This window comes from Pongo abelii, chromosome 6 (assembly GCF_028885655.2).
Source record: "Pongo abelii isolate AG06213 chromosome 6, NHGRI_mPonAbe1-v2.0_pri, whole genome shotgun sequence".
Lineage (NCBI taxonomy): Eukaryota > Metazoa > Chordata > Mammalia > Primates > Hominidae > Pongo > Pongo abelii.
Genome location: NC_071991.2, coordinates 99,860,879 through 99,873,700, shown reverse-complemented (window position 1 = coordinate 99,873,700; position 12,822 = coordinate 99,860,879). Strand labels below are relative to the sequence as shown.

The 12,822-nt window shown below is 41.6% G+C and overlaps 1 protein-coding gene across 9 annotated transcripts in view; it reads left to right on the top strand.

The window, feature by feature from the left end:
- Positions 1-12,822, top strand: part of NAPEPLD (N-acyl phosphatidylethanolamine phospholipase D) — a 53,313-nt gene that overhangs the window by 36,229 nt on the left and 4,262 nt on the right. For all 9 annotated transcript variants that reach the window (XM_054558863.2, XM_063725474.1, XM_009243083.4 and 6 more), the window contains 1 exon segment: positions 1,264-1,378. In XM_054558863.2, coding sequence (XP_054414838.1) covers positions 1,264-1,378 — 115 coding nt within the window.

The following is a 12,822-nucleotide window of genomic DNA, read 5'->3' as shown; positions in this document are numbered from 1 at the left end:
TAAAATATCTACTTTTAAAGGTAACAGTGAGGCAGGACTTATTTCCCAGTCTCAATTGATAAAGTAAAAAAACTGGCAGCTGGGCGTGGTGGCTCACGCTTGTGATCCCAGCACTTTGGGATGTGGAGGCAGGCGGATCACAAGGTCAGGAGATCGGTACCATCCTGGCTAACACGGTGAAACCCTGTCTCTACTAAAAATACAAAAAATTAGCCGGGAGAGGTGGTACGTGCCTATAGTCCCAGCTACTCGGGAGGTTGAAGCAGAAGAATTGCTTGAGCCCAGGAGACGGAGGTTGCAGTGAGCTGGGATTGCAGCACTGCACTCTAGCCTGGGCGACAGAGTGAGACTCATCTCAGAAAAAAAAAAAGAAAAAAAGAAAAAACTGGCAAAACCCAGCAGATGGTGACAAAAGTGATCCCTAGCTGCCCTCATTGCTTATTAGCCTAAGACACTCCCACCATCACCATGATAGTTTACAAATGGCCATGGCAACAACCTAGAAGTTACTGCCCCTTTCCATGGCAATGACCAAGAAGTTACCACCCCATTCCCAGAAAGTTCTAAATAATCTGCCCTGCAATTTGCATTAACCCATTCCCTAATTTACATATAATTAAAAGTGGGTATAAGTGAGTGTAAATACAGTTACCAAGCCCTCATATGTTGCCAACTCTGAGTGCACTTACTGCCTATAACTTAGCACTGCTCCGCAAGGAGCAGTATCATTTAATAAAAATTGTTGGCCAACACCACTGGCTTGCCCTTGAATTATAATTATTTCGTTTGTGAGGCCAAAAACCCTCCTGGGCTAAGCCTCAATTTTGGGGCTCGCCTCCCCTGCATCATCAGTAAGTTGTATCTTCAGATAGATCCAGTAAAATCAAAATATACATGAAACAAAAATCTCACTATTCAGAGGGGAGTTTGCTTGAGACTTACTTATTTTATAGCAATTTGTACAAAAAAGACTTTTGCTTGTTTTATTTTTCAGCAGAAAGTGTACTAAAGGGAGATGGTTTTGCCTCCTGTGACTTATTCCTGTGCAAAATTTGTTTTGTTTTTACAATCTAGCCTTGACCTGGCCTTCAGACTTGGTTTTTAGCTCATCCTCCCCAAAATTGCATGTTTTATCCCAGTGGTTCTTAATTCTCAATATCCATAGTCCTGCGCAGAATCTTAAAGTTTGGTTAAGTGAAACAGATTTTAGAATTTAGTGTATATCTCAAAGGTCAGAATTAAGAAATTGCCATGTTTCATCAGGTGGTTTATGAAATACCAGCATGTAGACCCAGAAGAAGCTGTAAGGATTCACATTGATGTCCAAACAAAGAAATCTATGGCAATTCACTGGGGAACTTTTGCCTTAGCAAATGAGGTAAGTTTGATTGCAATAAAAATAACTTTGTGTGTTTGACCAATGATAGGATTCAGGCGTCACTGTTCCTTAGTTTTCAGACCCAAGACTCTGGAATCAGATACTGCACAGTCATCACAGTCACTGCATGAATTAGGGTGGTAAATCATACTAATTAGTAGAACAATACACACATATACAGCCAGAAAAAAAACACAACCTCATTGTGTTTTCTTTTGGCTTATTTCTGAAGTTAGTAAAGCTTGTATTTGTATAACCAAAAATCTGTATGTGGTCTGGAGATGAGAAAAGCAAGCCATCATGTCTTACCCCTCAAGGAGGCTCTCATGCTAGCAGAAGACAGAAGTCATGTATGTGATACAGATGTTAGAAGGGGAAAGTGCTGTAATGTGGAACAGATGAGATGGTCTCAGAATCAGGATGTTTGCTGATGGCAGGGATCAGAGAGGGCGTGATGGAATAAGTGACATTTGAACTTGGCTCTGAGAGAGCAGGGAGGAAGGCATTTTCAGAGGAAAGGGCAGAGCATAGGCTCAGAGGCAGCTAGTGTGGGGAATACTTGAATCAGTTCAGCAGGAGAGTGGAGGGCAATAGGGAGAAGTAACGCTAGTGTGGAACTTTCTAGAAATATATTCAGTAAACATTGACTCAGTGTCTGCTATGTGCCAGGCATAGGGATAAATGTGATTTTATTCCTAGATTAAAACAGAAGAGCTAATTTTTCCTTAAGGCAGATGGACCCTAGAACTCTGCCACTAGCCTGGGTTCTGGGATCAAGCAGAGGATAGTATAAAGCTTTCTCTCCTTTCCTGGATCCAAGGTCTTCTCTAAACAAAACTTAGAAATATATGGTTAGGCCTGGCACGGTGGCTCACACCTGTAATCCCAGCACTTTGGGAGGCTGAGGCAGGTGGATCACTTGAGGTCAGGAGTTCGAGACCAGCCTGGCCAACATGGTGAAACCCCGGCTCTACTAAAAATACAAAATAGCCAGGCGTGGTGGTGCGTGCCTGTAATCCCAGCTACTCGGGAGGCTGAGGCAGGAGAATCGCCTGAACCCAGGAAGTGGAAGTTGCAGTAAGTCGAGATCGTGCCACTATACTCCAGCCTGGGCAAAAGAGTGAGATTTGGCTGGGCACCTGTGGCTCACACCTGTAATCCAGCACTTTGGGAGTCTGAGGCGGGTGTATCACCTGAGGTCAGGAGTTCGAGACCAGCCTGGCCAACATGATGAAAACCCATCTCTAATAAAATTAGCTGGGCGTGGTGGCAGGCGCCTATAATTCCAGCTACTCGGGAGGCTGAGGCAGGAGAATAACTTGAACCTGGGAGACAGAGGTTGCAGTGAGCCGAGATCATGGCACTTTCTTCCAGCCTGGGTGAAAGAGTGAAACTCTGTCTCGAAAAACAAACAACAAAAAAAGTGAGACTCTGTCTTAAAAAAAAAAAAAAAAAAAAAAAAAAAGTGAGACTCTGTCTTTAGAAAAAAAAAAGTGTGATTAGGACTTGGCTTCTTTACTTTCTGTGGCATCTTCCACATCCCAGAGCCTCTCTGCAGGAACTCAGTGTTTTCTTGCGGTTTTAGTTACTCCTCTGTCTCATTTATGGCCTGCCCTCTCCCAAAGATGCAGTCTGTTCCAGAATTACCTAGTACACTGCCTGCCCATTCCCCCACTCCCTAATCAAAATTCCCATGCCATGAGGTAGCAACCCTGAGCCACAATGCAGCAATTCTTAGCCACTGTTGGGAGAAGGAATAGAATAATGACTAACCATAGGGTTGTGGGGAGGATAAATGAGAATATAAATGTGGGTGTGTAGGTGTGTATTTGGAGAAGGGAGAAGTTTGAGACTGGTTTCCAGTGCCATACCACTATATTTAGTGACAATTTCTTATTCCATCTATATATGTGTGTGTTTACGCACATATTCCATATGTATATTCCATATATATGTGACTTAGATGAAGTAATGGTATTTTATTAAACCTATGCAAAGAAAGGAATCAAGGTTGACTGCTAGATTTTTAGCTTCAATAGCTGGTTAGACAGTTGTGCTCTTTACTGAGATGGGGAAGATGAGAGAGGATTAATAAACCTGTCTTTGAGAATTATTGTGTTATTCAGGATTAAAAAACCTGTCTTCGAGAATTATTGTGTTATTCAGCCTTCAAGAATTATTCCTGTTACAAACCTAACCTCCATCTTTATTTCTTAATGAGAATGTTAATAAAAACTCATTTAGCTTTCAGCAATTTGGAATCTGTTCATGTTTTGATGTAGAATAAACCTCATAACTATGAGTTGAATTATAAAGCAGATATAATCTTCAGAGAGGCTATGTTACCCATTACTTCTTTTTTTTTTTATTATACTTTAAGTTCTGGGATACATGTGCAGAATGTACAGGTTTGTTACATAGGTATACACGTGCCATGGTGGTTTGCTGCACCCATCAACCCGTCATCTACATTAGGTATTTCTCCTAATGCTATCCCTCCCGTAGCCCCCCACCCGCTGACAAGCCCCAGTGTGTGATGTTTCCCTCCCTGTGTCCATGTGTTCTCATTGTTCAACTCCCACTTATGAGTGAGAACATGCGGTGTTTGGTTTTCTGTTCTTGTGTTAGTTTGCTGAGAATGATGGTTTCCAGCTTCATCCATGTCCCTGCAAAGGACATGAACTCATCCTTTTCTATGGCTGCATAGTATTCCATGGTGTTTATGTGCCACATTTTCTTGATCCAGTCTATCATTGATGGGCATTTGGGTTGGTTCCAAGTCTTAGCTATTGTGAACAGTGCCTCAATAAACATAACGTGTGCATGAGTCTTTATAGTAGAATGATTTATAATCCTCTGGGTATATACCCAGTGATGGGATTGCTGCGTCAAATGGTATTTCTGGTTCCAGATCCTTGAGGAATCGCCACAGTGTCTTCCACAATGGTTGAACTAATTTACACTCCCACCAACAGTGTAAAAGTATTCCTATTTCTCCACATCCACTCCAGCATCTGTTTCTTGACTTTTTAATGATCACCATTCTAACTGGCATAAGATGGTATCTCAATATGGTTTTGATTTGCATTTCTCTAATGACCAGTGATGATGAGTTTTTTTTTTCATATGTTTGTTGGCTGCATAAATGTCTTCTTTTGAGAAGTGTCTGTTCATATCCTTTGCCCACTTTTTGATGGGGTTGTTTGTTTTTTTCTTGTAAATTTGTTTAAGTTCTTTGTAGATTTTGGTTATTAGCCCTTTGTCAGATGGATAGATTGCAAAAATTTTCTCCCATTCTGTAGGCTGCCTGTTCATTCTGCTGATAGTTTCTTTTGCTGTGCAGAAGCTCTTTAGTTTAATTAGATCCCATTTGTCTATTTTGGCTTTTGTTGCCATTGCTTTTGGTATTTTAGTCATGAAGTCTTTGCCCATGCCCATGTCCTGAATGGTATTGCCTGGGTTTTCTTCTAGGGTTTTTATGGTTTTAGGTCTTATGTTTAAGTCTTTAATCCATCTTGAATTAATTTTTGTATAAGGTGTAAGGAAGGGATCCAGTTCCAGCTTTCTGCATATGGCTAGCCAGTTTTCCAAACACCATTTATTAAATAGGGAATCCTTTCCCCATTGCTTGTATTTGTCAGGTTTGTCAAAGATCAGATGGTTGTAGATGTGTGGTGTTACTTCGGAGGCCTCTGTTCTGTTCCATTGGTCTATATATCTGTTTTGGTACCAGTACCATTTTGTTTTGGTTACTGTAACCTTGTAGTATAGTTTGAAGTCAGGTAGCATGATACCTCCAGCTTTGTTCTTTTTGCTTAGGATTGTCTTGGCTATGTGGGCTCTTTTTTTGTTCCATATGAAATTTAAAGTAGTTTTTTCCAGTTCTGTGAAGAAAGTCAATGGTAGCTTGATGGGGGTAGCATTGACTCTATAAATTACTTTGGGCAGTATGAGCATTTTCACAATATTGATTCTTCCTATCCATGAGCATGGAATGTTTTTCCATTTGTTTGTGTCCTCTCTTATTTCCTTGAGCAGTGGTTTGTAGTTCTTCCTGAAGAGGTCCTTCACATCCCTTGTAAGTTGTATTCCTAGGTATTTTATTCTCTTCGTAGCAATTGAGAATGGGAGTTCACTCATGATTTGACTCTTTGCCTGTTATTGGTCTTCTGCTCGCTTTTGAGTTTGCTTGTGATTTTTGATTCTGTATAGGAATGCTTGTGATACATTGATTTTTGTATCCTGAGACTTTGCTGAAGTTGCTTATCAGCTTAAGGAGATTTTGGGTTGAGATGATGGGTTTTTCTAAATATACAATCATGTCATCTGCAAACAGAGACAATTTGACTTCCTCTTTTCCTAATTGAATATGCTTTATTTCTTTCTCTTGCCTGATTGCCCTGGCCAGAACTTCCAATACTATGTTGAATAGGAGTGGTGAGAGAGGGCATCCTTGTCTTGTGCTGGTTTTCAAAGGGAATGCTTCCAGTTTTTGCCCATTTAGTATGATATTGACTGTGGGTTTGTCATAAATAGCTCTTATTATTTTGAGATATGTTCCATTAATACCTAGTTTATTGAATAACTTGAAGGGCTGTTGAATTTTGTCGAAGGCCTTTTCTGCTTCTATTGAGACAATCATGTGGTTTTTGTCATTGGTTCTGTTTATGTGATGGATTACATTTATTGAGTTGCGTATGTTGAACCAGCCTTGCATCCCAGGTATGAAGCTGACTTGATCATGGTGAATAAGCTTTTTGATGTGCTGCTGGGTTCGGTTTGCCATTACTGAGGATTTTCGCATCGATGTTCGTCAGCGATATTGGCCTGAAATTTTCGCTTTTTTTTTGTTGTGTCTCTGCCAGGTTTTGGTGTCTCTGCCAGGTTTTGGTATCAGGATGTGGTATCAGGATGATGGTGGCCTCATAAAATGAGTTAGGGAGGATTCCCTCTTTTTCTATTGTTTGGAATAGTTTTAGAAGGAATGGTACCAGCTCCTCTTTGTACCTCTGGTAGAATTTGGCTGTGAATCCATCTGGTCCTGGACTTTTTTTGGTTGGTAGGCTATTAATTGCTGCCTCAATTTCAGAACTTGTTATTGGCCTATTCAGGAATTTGACTTCTTCCTGGTTTAGTCTTAGGATGGTGTATGTGTCCAGGAATTTATCCATTTCTTCTAGATTTTCCACTTTATTTGCGTAGAGGTGTTGATAGTATTCTCTGATGGTAGTTTGTATTTCTGTGGGATCAGTGGTGATATCTCCTTTATCATTTTTTATTGCGTTTATTTGATTCTTCTCTCTTTTGTTCTTTATTAGTCTGGCTAATGAATCCAGCTCCTGGATTCATTGATTTTTTTGAAGGATTTTTCGCGTCTCTGTCTCCTTCAGTTCTGCTCTGATCTTAGTTATTTCTTGTCGTCTGCTCGCTTTTGAGTTTGTTTGCTCTTGCTTCTCTAGTTTAGTTGTGATGTTAGGGTGTCGATTTTAGATCTTTCCCGCTTTCTCTTGTGGGCATTTAATGCTATAAATTTCCTCTACACACTGCTTTAAATGTGTCCCAGAGATTCTGGTACGTTGTCTTTGTCCTCATTGGTTTCAAAGAACATCTTTATTTCTGCCTTTTGTTATTTACCCATAGTCATTGAGGAGCAGGTTGTTCAGAAGCAGGTTTTTCAGTTTCCATGCAGTTGTGTGGTTTTGAGTTTCTTAATCCTGAGTTCTAATTTGACTGCATGTGGTCTGAGAGACTGTTATGATTTCCTTTCTTTTGCATTTGTTGAGGAGTGTTTTACTTCCAATTATGTGGTCAGTTTTAGAATAAGTGCGATGTGGTTCTGGGAACAATGTATATTCTGTTGATTTGGGGGTGGAGAGTTCTGTAGATGTCTGTTAGGTCTGCTTGGTCCAGGGCTGAGTTCAGTTCCTGGATATCCTTGTTAATTTTCTGTCTCATTGATCTGTCTAGTATTGACAATGCGGTGTTAAAGTCTTCCACTATTATTGTGTGGGAGTCTAAGTCTCTTTGTAGGTCTCTAAGAACTTGCTTTATGAATCTGGGTGCTCCTGTATTGGGTGCATGTATATTTAGGATAGTTAGCTCTTGTTGCATTGGTTCCTTTACCATTATGTAATGCCCTTCTTTGTCTCTTTTTGATCCTTGTTGGTTTAAAATCTGTTTTATCAGAGACTAGGATTACAACCCCTGCTTTTTTTTTGCTTTCCATTTGCTTGGTAAGTATTCCTCCATCCCTTTATTTTGAGCCTATGTGTGTCTTTGCACATGAGATGGGTCTTCTGAATACAGCACACTGATGGGTCTTGACTCTTTATCCAATTTGCCAGTCTGTGTCTTTTAATTGGGGCATTAACCCATTTACATTTAAGGTTAATATTGTTATGTGTGAATATGATCCTGTCATTATGATGCTAGCTGGTTATTTTGCTTGTTAGTTAATGCAGTTTATTCATAGTGTTGATGGTCTTTGCAATTTGGTATGTTTTTGCAGTGGCTTATACCGGTTGTTCCTTTCCATGTTTAGTGCTTCCTTCAGGAGCTCTTGTAAGGCAGGCCTGGTGGTGACAAAAATCTCTTAGCATTTGCTTGTCTGTAAAGGATTTTATAGTTTGGCTGCATATGAAATTCTGCGTTGAAAATTCTTTTAAGAATGTTGAGCTGGGCATGGTGGCTCACGCCTGTAATCCCAGCACTTTGGGAGGCTGAGGCGGGCAGATCATGAGGTCAGGAGTTCGAGACCAGCCTGACCAACATGGTGAAACCCCGTCTCTACTAAAGATGCAAAAATTAACTGGATGTTGTGGCGCACGCCTGTGATCCCAGCTACTCAGGAGGCTGAGGCTGGAGAATTGCTTGAACCCGGGAGGTGGAGGTTGCAGTGAGCCGAGATTGCACCACTGCACTCCAGCCTGGGTGACAGAGCGAGACTCCATCTCAAAAAAAAAAAAAAAAAAAAGAATGTTGAATATTGGCCCCTACTCTCTTCTGGGCTTGTAGGGTTTCTGCTGAGAGATCTGGTGTTAGTCTGATGGGCTTCCCTTTATGGGTAACCTAGTCTGATGGGCTTCCCTTTATGGGTAACCTGAAGTTTCTCTCTGGTTGCCCTTTACATTTTTTCCTTCATTTCACCCTTGATGAATCTGACGATTATGTTTCTTGAGGTTGCTCTTCTTGAGGAGTATCTTTGTGGTGTTCTCTGTATTTCCTGAATTTGAATGTTGCCCTGTCTTGCTAGGTTGGGGAAGTTCTCCTGGATAATATTCTGAAGAGTGTTTTCCAACTTGGTTTCATTCTCCCCATCACTTTTAGGTACACCAGTCATGTGTAGATTTGGTCTTTTCACATAGTCCCATGTTTCTTGGAGTCTTTGTTCATTTCTTTTCACTCTTTTTTCTCTAATCTTGTCTTCTCGCTTTAATTCATTGAGTTGATCTTCAATCTCTGATATCCTTTCTTCTGCTTGATCGATTTGGCTGTTGATACTGTATATGCTTAATGAAGTTCTCTTGCTGTGTTTTTCAGCTCCATCAGGTCATTTATGTTCTTCTGTAAACTGTTTTTTTCTAGTTAGCAATTTGTCTAACCTTTTTTCAAGGTTCTTAGCTTCCTTGCATTGGGTTAGAATACGATTCTTTAGCTCGGAGAGGTTTGTTATTACCCACCTTCTAAAGCCTGCTTCTGTCAATTCATCAAACTCATTCTGTGCCCAGTTTTCTTCCCTTGCTGGTGAGGAGTTGTGATCCTTTGGAGGAGAGGAGGTGTTCTGGTTTTTGGAGTTTTCAGCCTTTTTGTGCTAGTTTCTCCCCATCTTTTTGGATTTATCTACCTTTGGTCTTTGATGTTGGTGACCTTCAGATGGGCTCTATGAGTGGACGTCCTTTTTGTTAATGCTGGTACTATTCCTTTCTGTTTGTTAGTTTTCCTTCTTACAGGCCCCTCTGCTACAGGTCTGCTGGAGTTTGCTGGAGGTCCACTCCAGACCCTGTTTGCCTGGGTATCAACAGCGGAGGCTGCAGAACAGCAAAGATTGCTGCCTGTTTCTTCCTCTGCAAGCTTTGTCCCAGAAGGGCACCCGTCAGATGCCAGCCAGAGGTCTCCTGTATGAGATGTCTGTCGGCCCCTACTGGGAGGTGTCTCTCAGCCAGGATACACAGGGGTCAGGAACCCACTTGAGGAGGCAGTCTGTCCCTTATCAGAGCTCGAATGCTGTGCTGGGAGAACCAGTGCTCTTTTCAGAGCTGTCAGGCAGGGACGTTTAAGTCTGCTGAACCTGCGCCCACAGCACCCCTTCCCCCAGTTGCTCTGTCCCAGGGAGATGGGAGTTTTATTTATAAGTCCCTGACTGGGGTGCTGCCTTTTTTTTTTTTTTAAGAGATGCCCTGCCCAGAGAGAAGTCTAGAGAGGCAGTCTGGCTGCAGCGGCCTTGCTGAGCTGTGGTGGGCTCTGCTCACTTTGAACTTCCCAGTGGCTTTGTTTACACTGTGAGGGGAAAACTGCCTAATCAAGCTTCAGCAGTGGCGGACGCCTCTCCCCCTACCAAGCTCAAGCGTCCCAGGTCAGGGTCAGACTGCTGTGCTGGCAGTGAAAATTTCAAGCCTGTGGATCTTAGCTTCCTGGGCTCTGTGGGGATGGGCCCCGCTGAGCCAGACCCCTTGGCTCCATGGCTTCAGCCCCCTTTCCAGGGGAGTGAACGGTTTTGTTTTGTTGGCATTACAGGTGCCACTGGGGTATGGAAAAAAAAAAAGCTCCCACAGCTAGTTTGGCGTCTGCCCAAATTGCCACCCAGTTTTGTGCTTGAAACCCAGGGCCCTGGTGGGGCAGGCACTGGAGGTAATCTCCTGGTCTGCTGGTTACGAACACCATTGGAAAAGTGCAGTGTCTGGGCTGGAGTGCACTGTTCCTCCCGGTACAGTCTCTCATGGCTTCCCTTGGGTAGGGGAGAGAATTCCCCAACCCCTTGTGCTTCCCGGATGAGGCAATGCCCCACCCTGCTTTGGCTCACCCTTCGTGGGCTGCACCCACTGTCTAACCAGCCCTAATGAGATGGACCAGGTACCTCAGTTGGAAATGCAGAAATCACCCACCTTCTGTGTAGATCTCACTGGGAGCTGCAGACCAGAGCTGTCCCTATTCAGCCATCTTTTTTTTTTTTTTTTTTTTTTTTTTTTTTTTTTTTGAGATGGAGTCTCATTCTGTTGCCCAGGCTGGAGTGCAGTAGCATGATCTCGGCTCACTGCAACCTCTGTCTCCTGGGTTCAAGCAATTCTCCTGCCTCAGCCTCCCAAGTAGCTGGGATTACAGGTGCCAGCCACTATGCCTGGCTAATTTTTGTATTTTTAGTAGAGATGGGGTTTTGCCATGTTGGCCAGGCTGGTCTCAAACTCCTGACCTCAGGTGATCCGCCCGCCTCAGCCTTAACTGGCGTGAGCCACTGCACCCAGCCAGTTACCCATGACTTCTAAACACTTTAACACTCTTTGCATATATGCTGTTATAGTAGCTGCCTCGTGTAATATAAGCAGATTAAGGATGTCCTTAACTTAGCAATACTCTAAAATTGCATATATGGCAACATCTAATTTATCTAGGGAATGATGAGTGGATTTCCTACATATATTTAAGCACTAAAACTTAAATTACTAGTTTTGATGGAAACGAATTTCAAGCATTACATAATATGTACATTGCCTTTCAAGTGATCAGGGTCTTTATTTTGAATATATTCTATTGTTGTATATCATGAAACTGACCCTTTTAGGAATTTACAAGTTGTGTGTGGCTAGCTGCCTAGACCCTAGTGGATCCAGAGTGCTCGGAGTCTTCTGCTTTTCCCATTTACTCATATTGATCTCTGATCTACTGTCTTGCTTTATACATAGTTGTTTTGTCCCATGGTTATGGGGCATTTTTATCTCCCTTCTGGACTAAAGTGCTTGGACTGTGAGCTCTCAGTCACTCAGAAGCCTTTCAGACCTGCCTCCAGGGTTATCTTCCAGATGGTTGAAACAGCGAAGAATTGATCTGTGAAGAAACTCAGAAAGATACTGCTAAATCTAGGCAGATTAAAGACAGAGGGTCTACTGCCAACTCTAACATATCAGAATTCTCACTAAATCCACACATCGCCCTCCACACTAAAGTTATAGCTTAGCAAATAAGTTACTGATGTAGGGTGATTCTGTGAGTGTGTATTGTTAGCCCAGACTTGTACAGCATGGGAGAAAGAGAATTTAACAAAAGAAGTTATTTTTTAATGGGAAAAAAGCTCATCATTTCGAAATCTCTTAAAATAATTTAGGAAATTATTTCAGGGGAAATTTCTTGACTTAGGGTATAAAGTTAAATTTTATTAGTAATATAATTAGTGATCTTTTTTCTTTATATATAAAATAGACTAAAAGTAAATTCCTGTTATCAACTCTCCATTACTAAGGGGTTAGCTCTAGGAATATTGGGTAACCAACATACAGTTAAAACCAAACTTACTCAGTAGTCAGTTGAAAGGTATCCTTTATCTTTAAACATAGCCATAAAACCTGGAACTAAGCAAGGGGGAAAAGGATGACCTGTGTGTGGCCAATAACTGTTACCAAACCTGTGCATTTAAGGGCTCAGGAAGCTTGCCTGGTTTTCCTTGCACATCATTGGCTGTCCCTTCTTATTTTCGGTTGCTAGTCCCTCCTCTCCGCTTGCTCTGAACAGTGCTTGCCGTAGGAGTCAGTCCACGGACCTCTGCTCTTCTGTAGTTGGTTTCTCCCTTGGGAATTGTATCCAGTCTTATGGCTTCAAATACCATCTATCTGCTGTTCCTCTCTAGCTCAGATGTTTTCCTTCTATGATCCACATTTATATATCCAACTGTCTCCTTCACATCTCCACTTGGATATCCATTAGGTACCTAGAACTAAAGTCTGAAATTAAACTTTCTCATCTTCCCTCAAGCTTACTTTTCAAACATCTCAGTAAAGGGTGACTCCCATTTAGCAATTCCTCAGGGCAAAATCTTAACTCCTCTTTGCCACACACAGCTCAACCTTCATATTCTCTGGGATCCTCTTTCATTCTGTAGACTGTGGTTTCTGTATGTGACTAGACTTTTTGAGGATAACAACCCTTCTTCAGAAAAACAATTTGCTCTAGCATTTGGTTACACACACACATACCACAATTTGATTTCTATATTTTTCAAAAATGTTAGTAACATGTAATTCTCTAATAACATCATCTTTGGCACTGATTCCATCTAGATTGGAATTTCATATGGTGAAACCGTGATGATTTCATGTAATCCAGTGATGTTCAAAGTAAGATGGCACCAAATTTGACATACATGGTGTTGGCATGATTTCTCTCCAACCAAATACCTTTCTGTTGACTTAATTCATGACTCAAAACTATTAGAAAATGTGATAGACCCATTTGCTAAT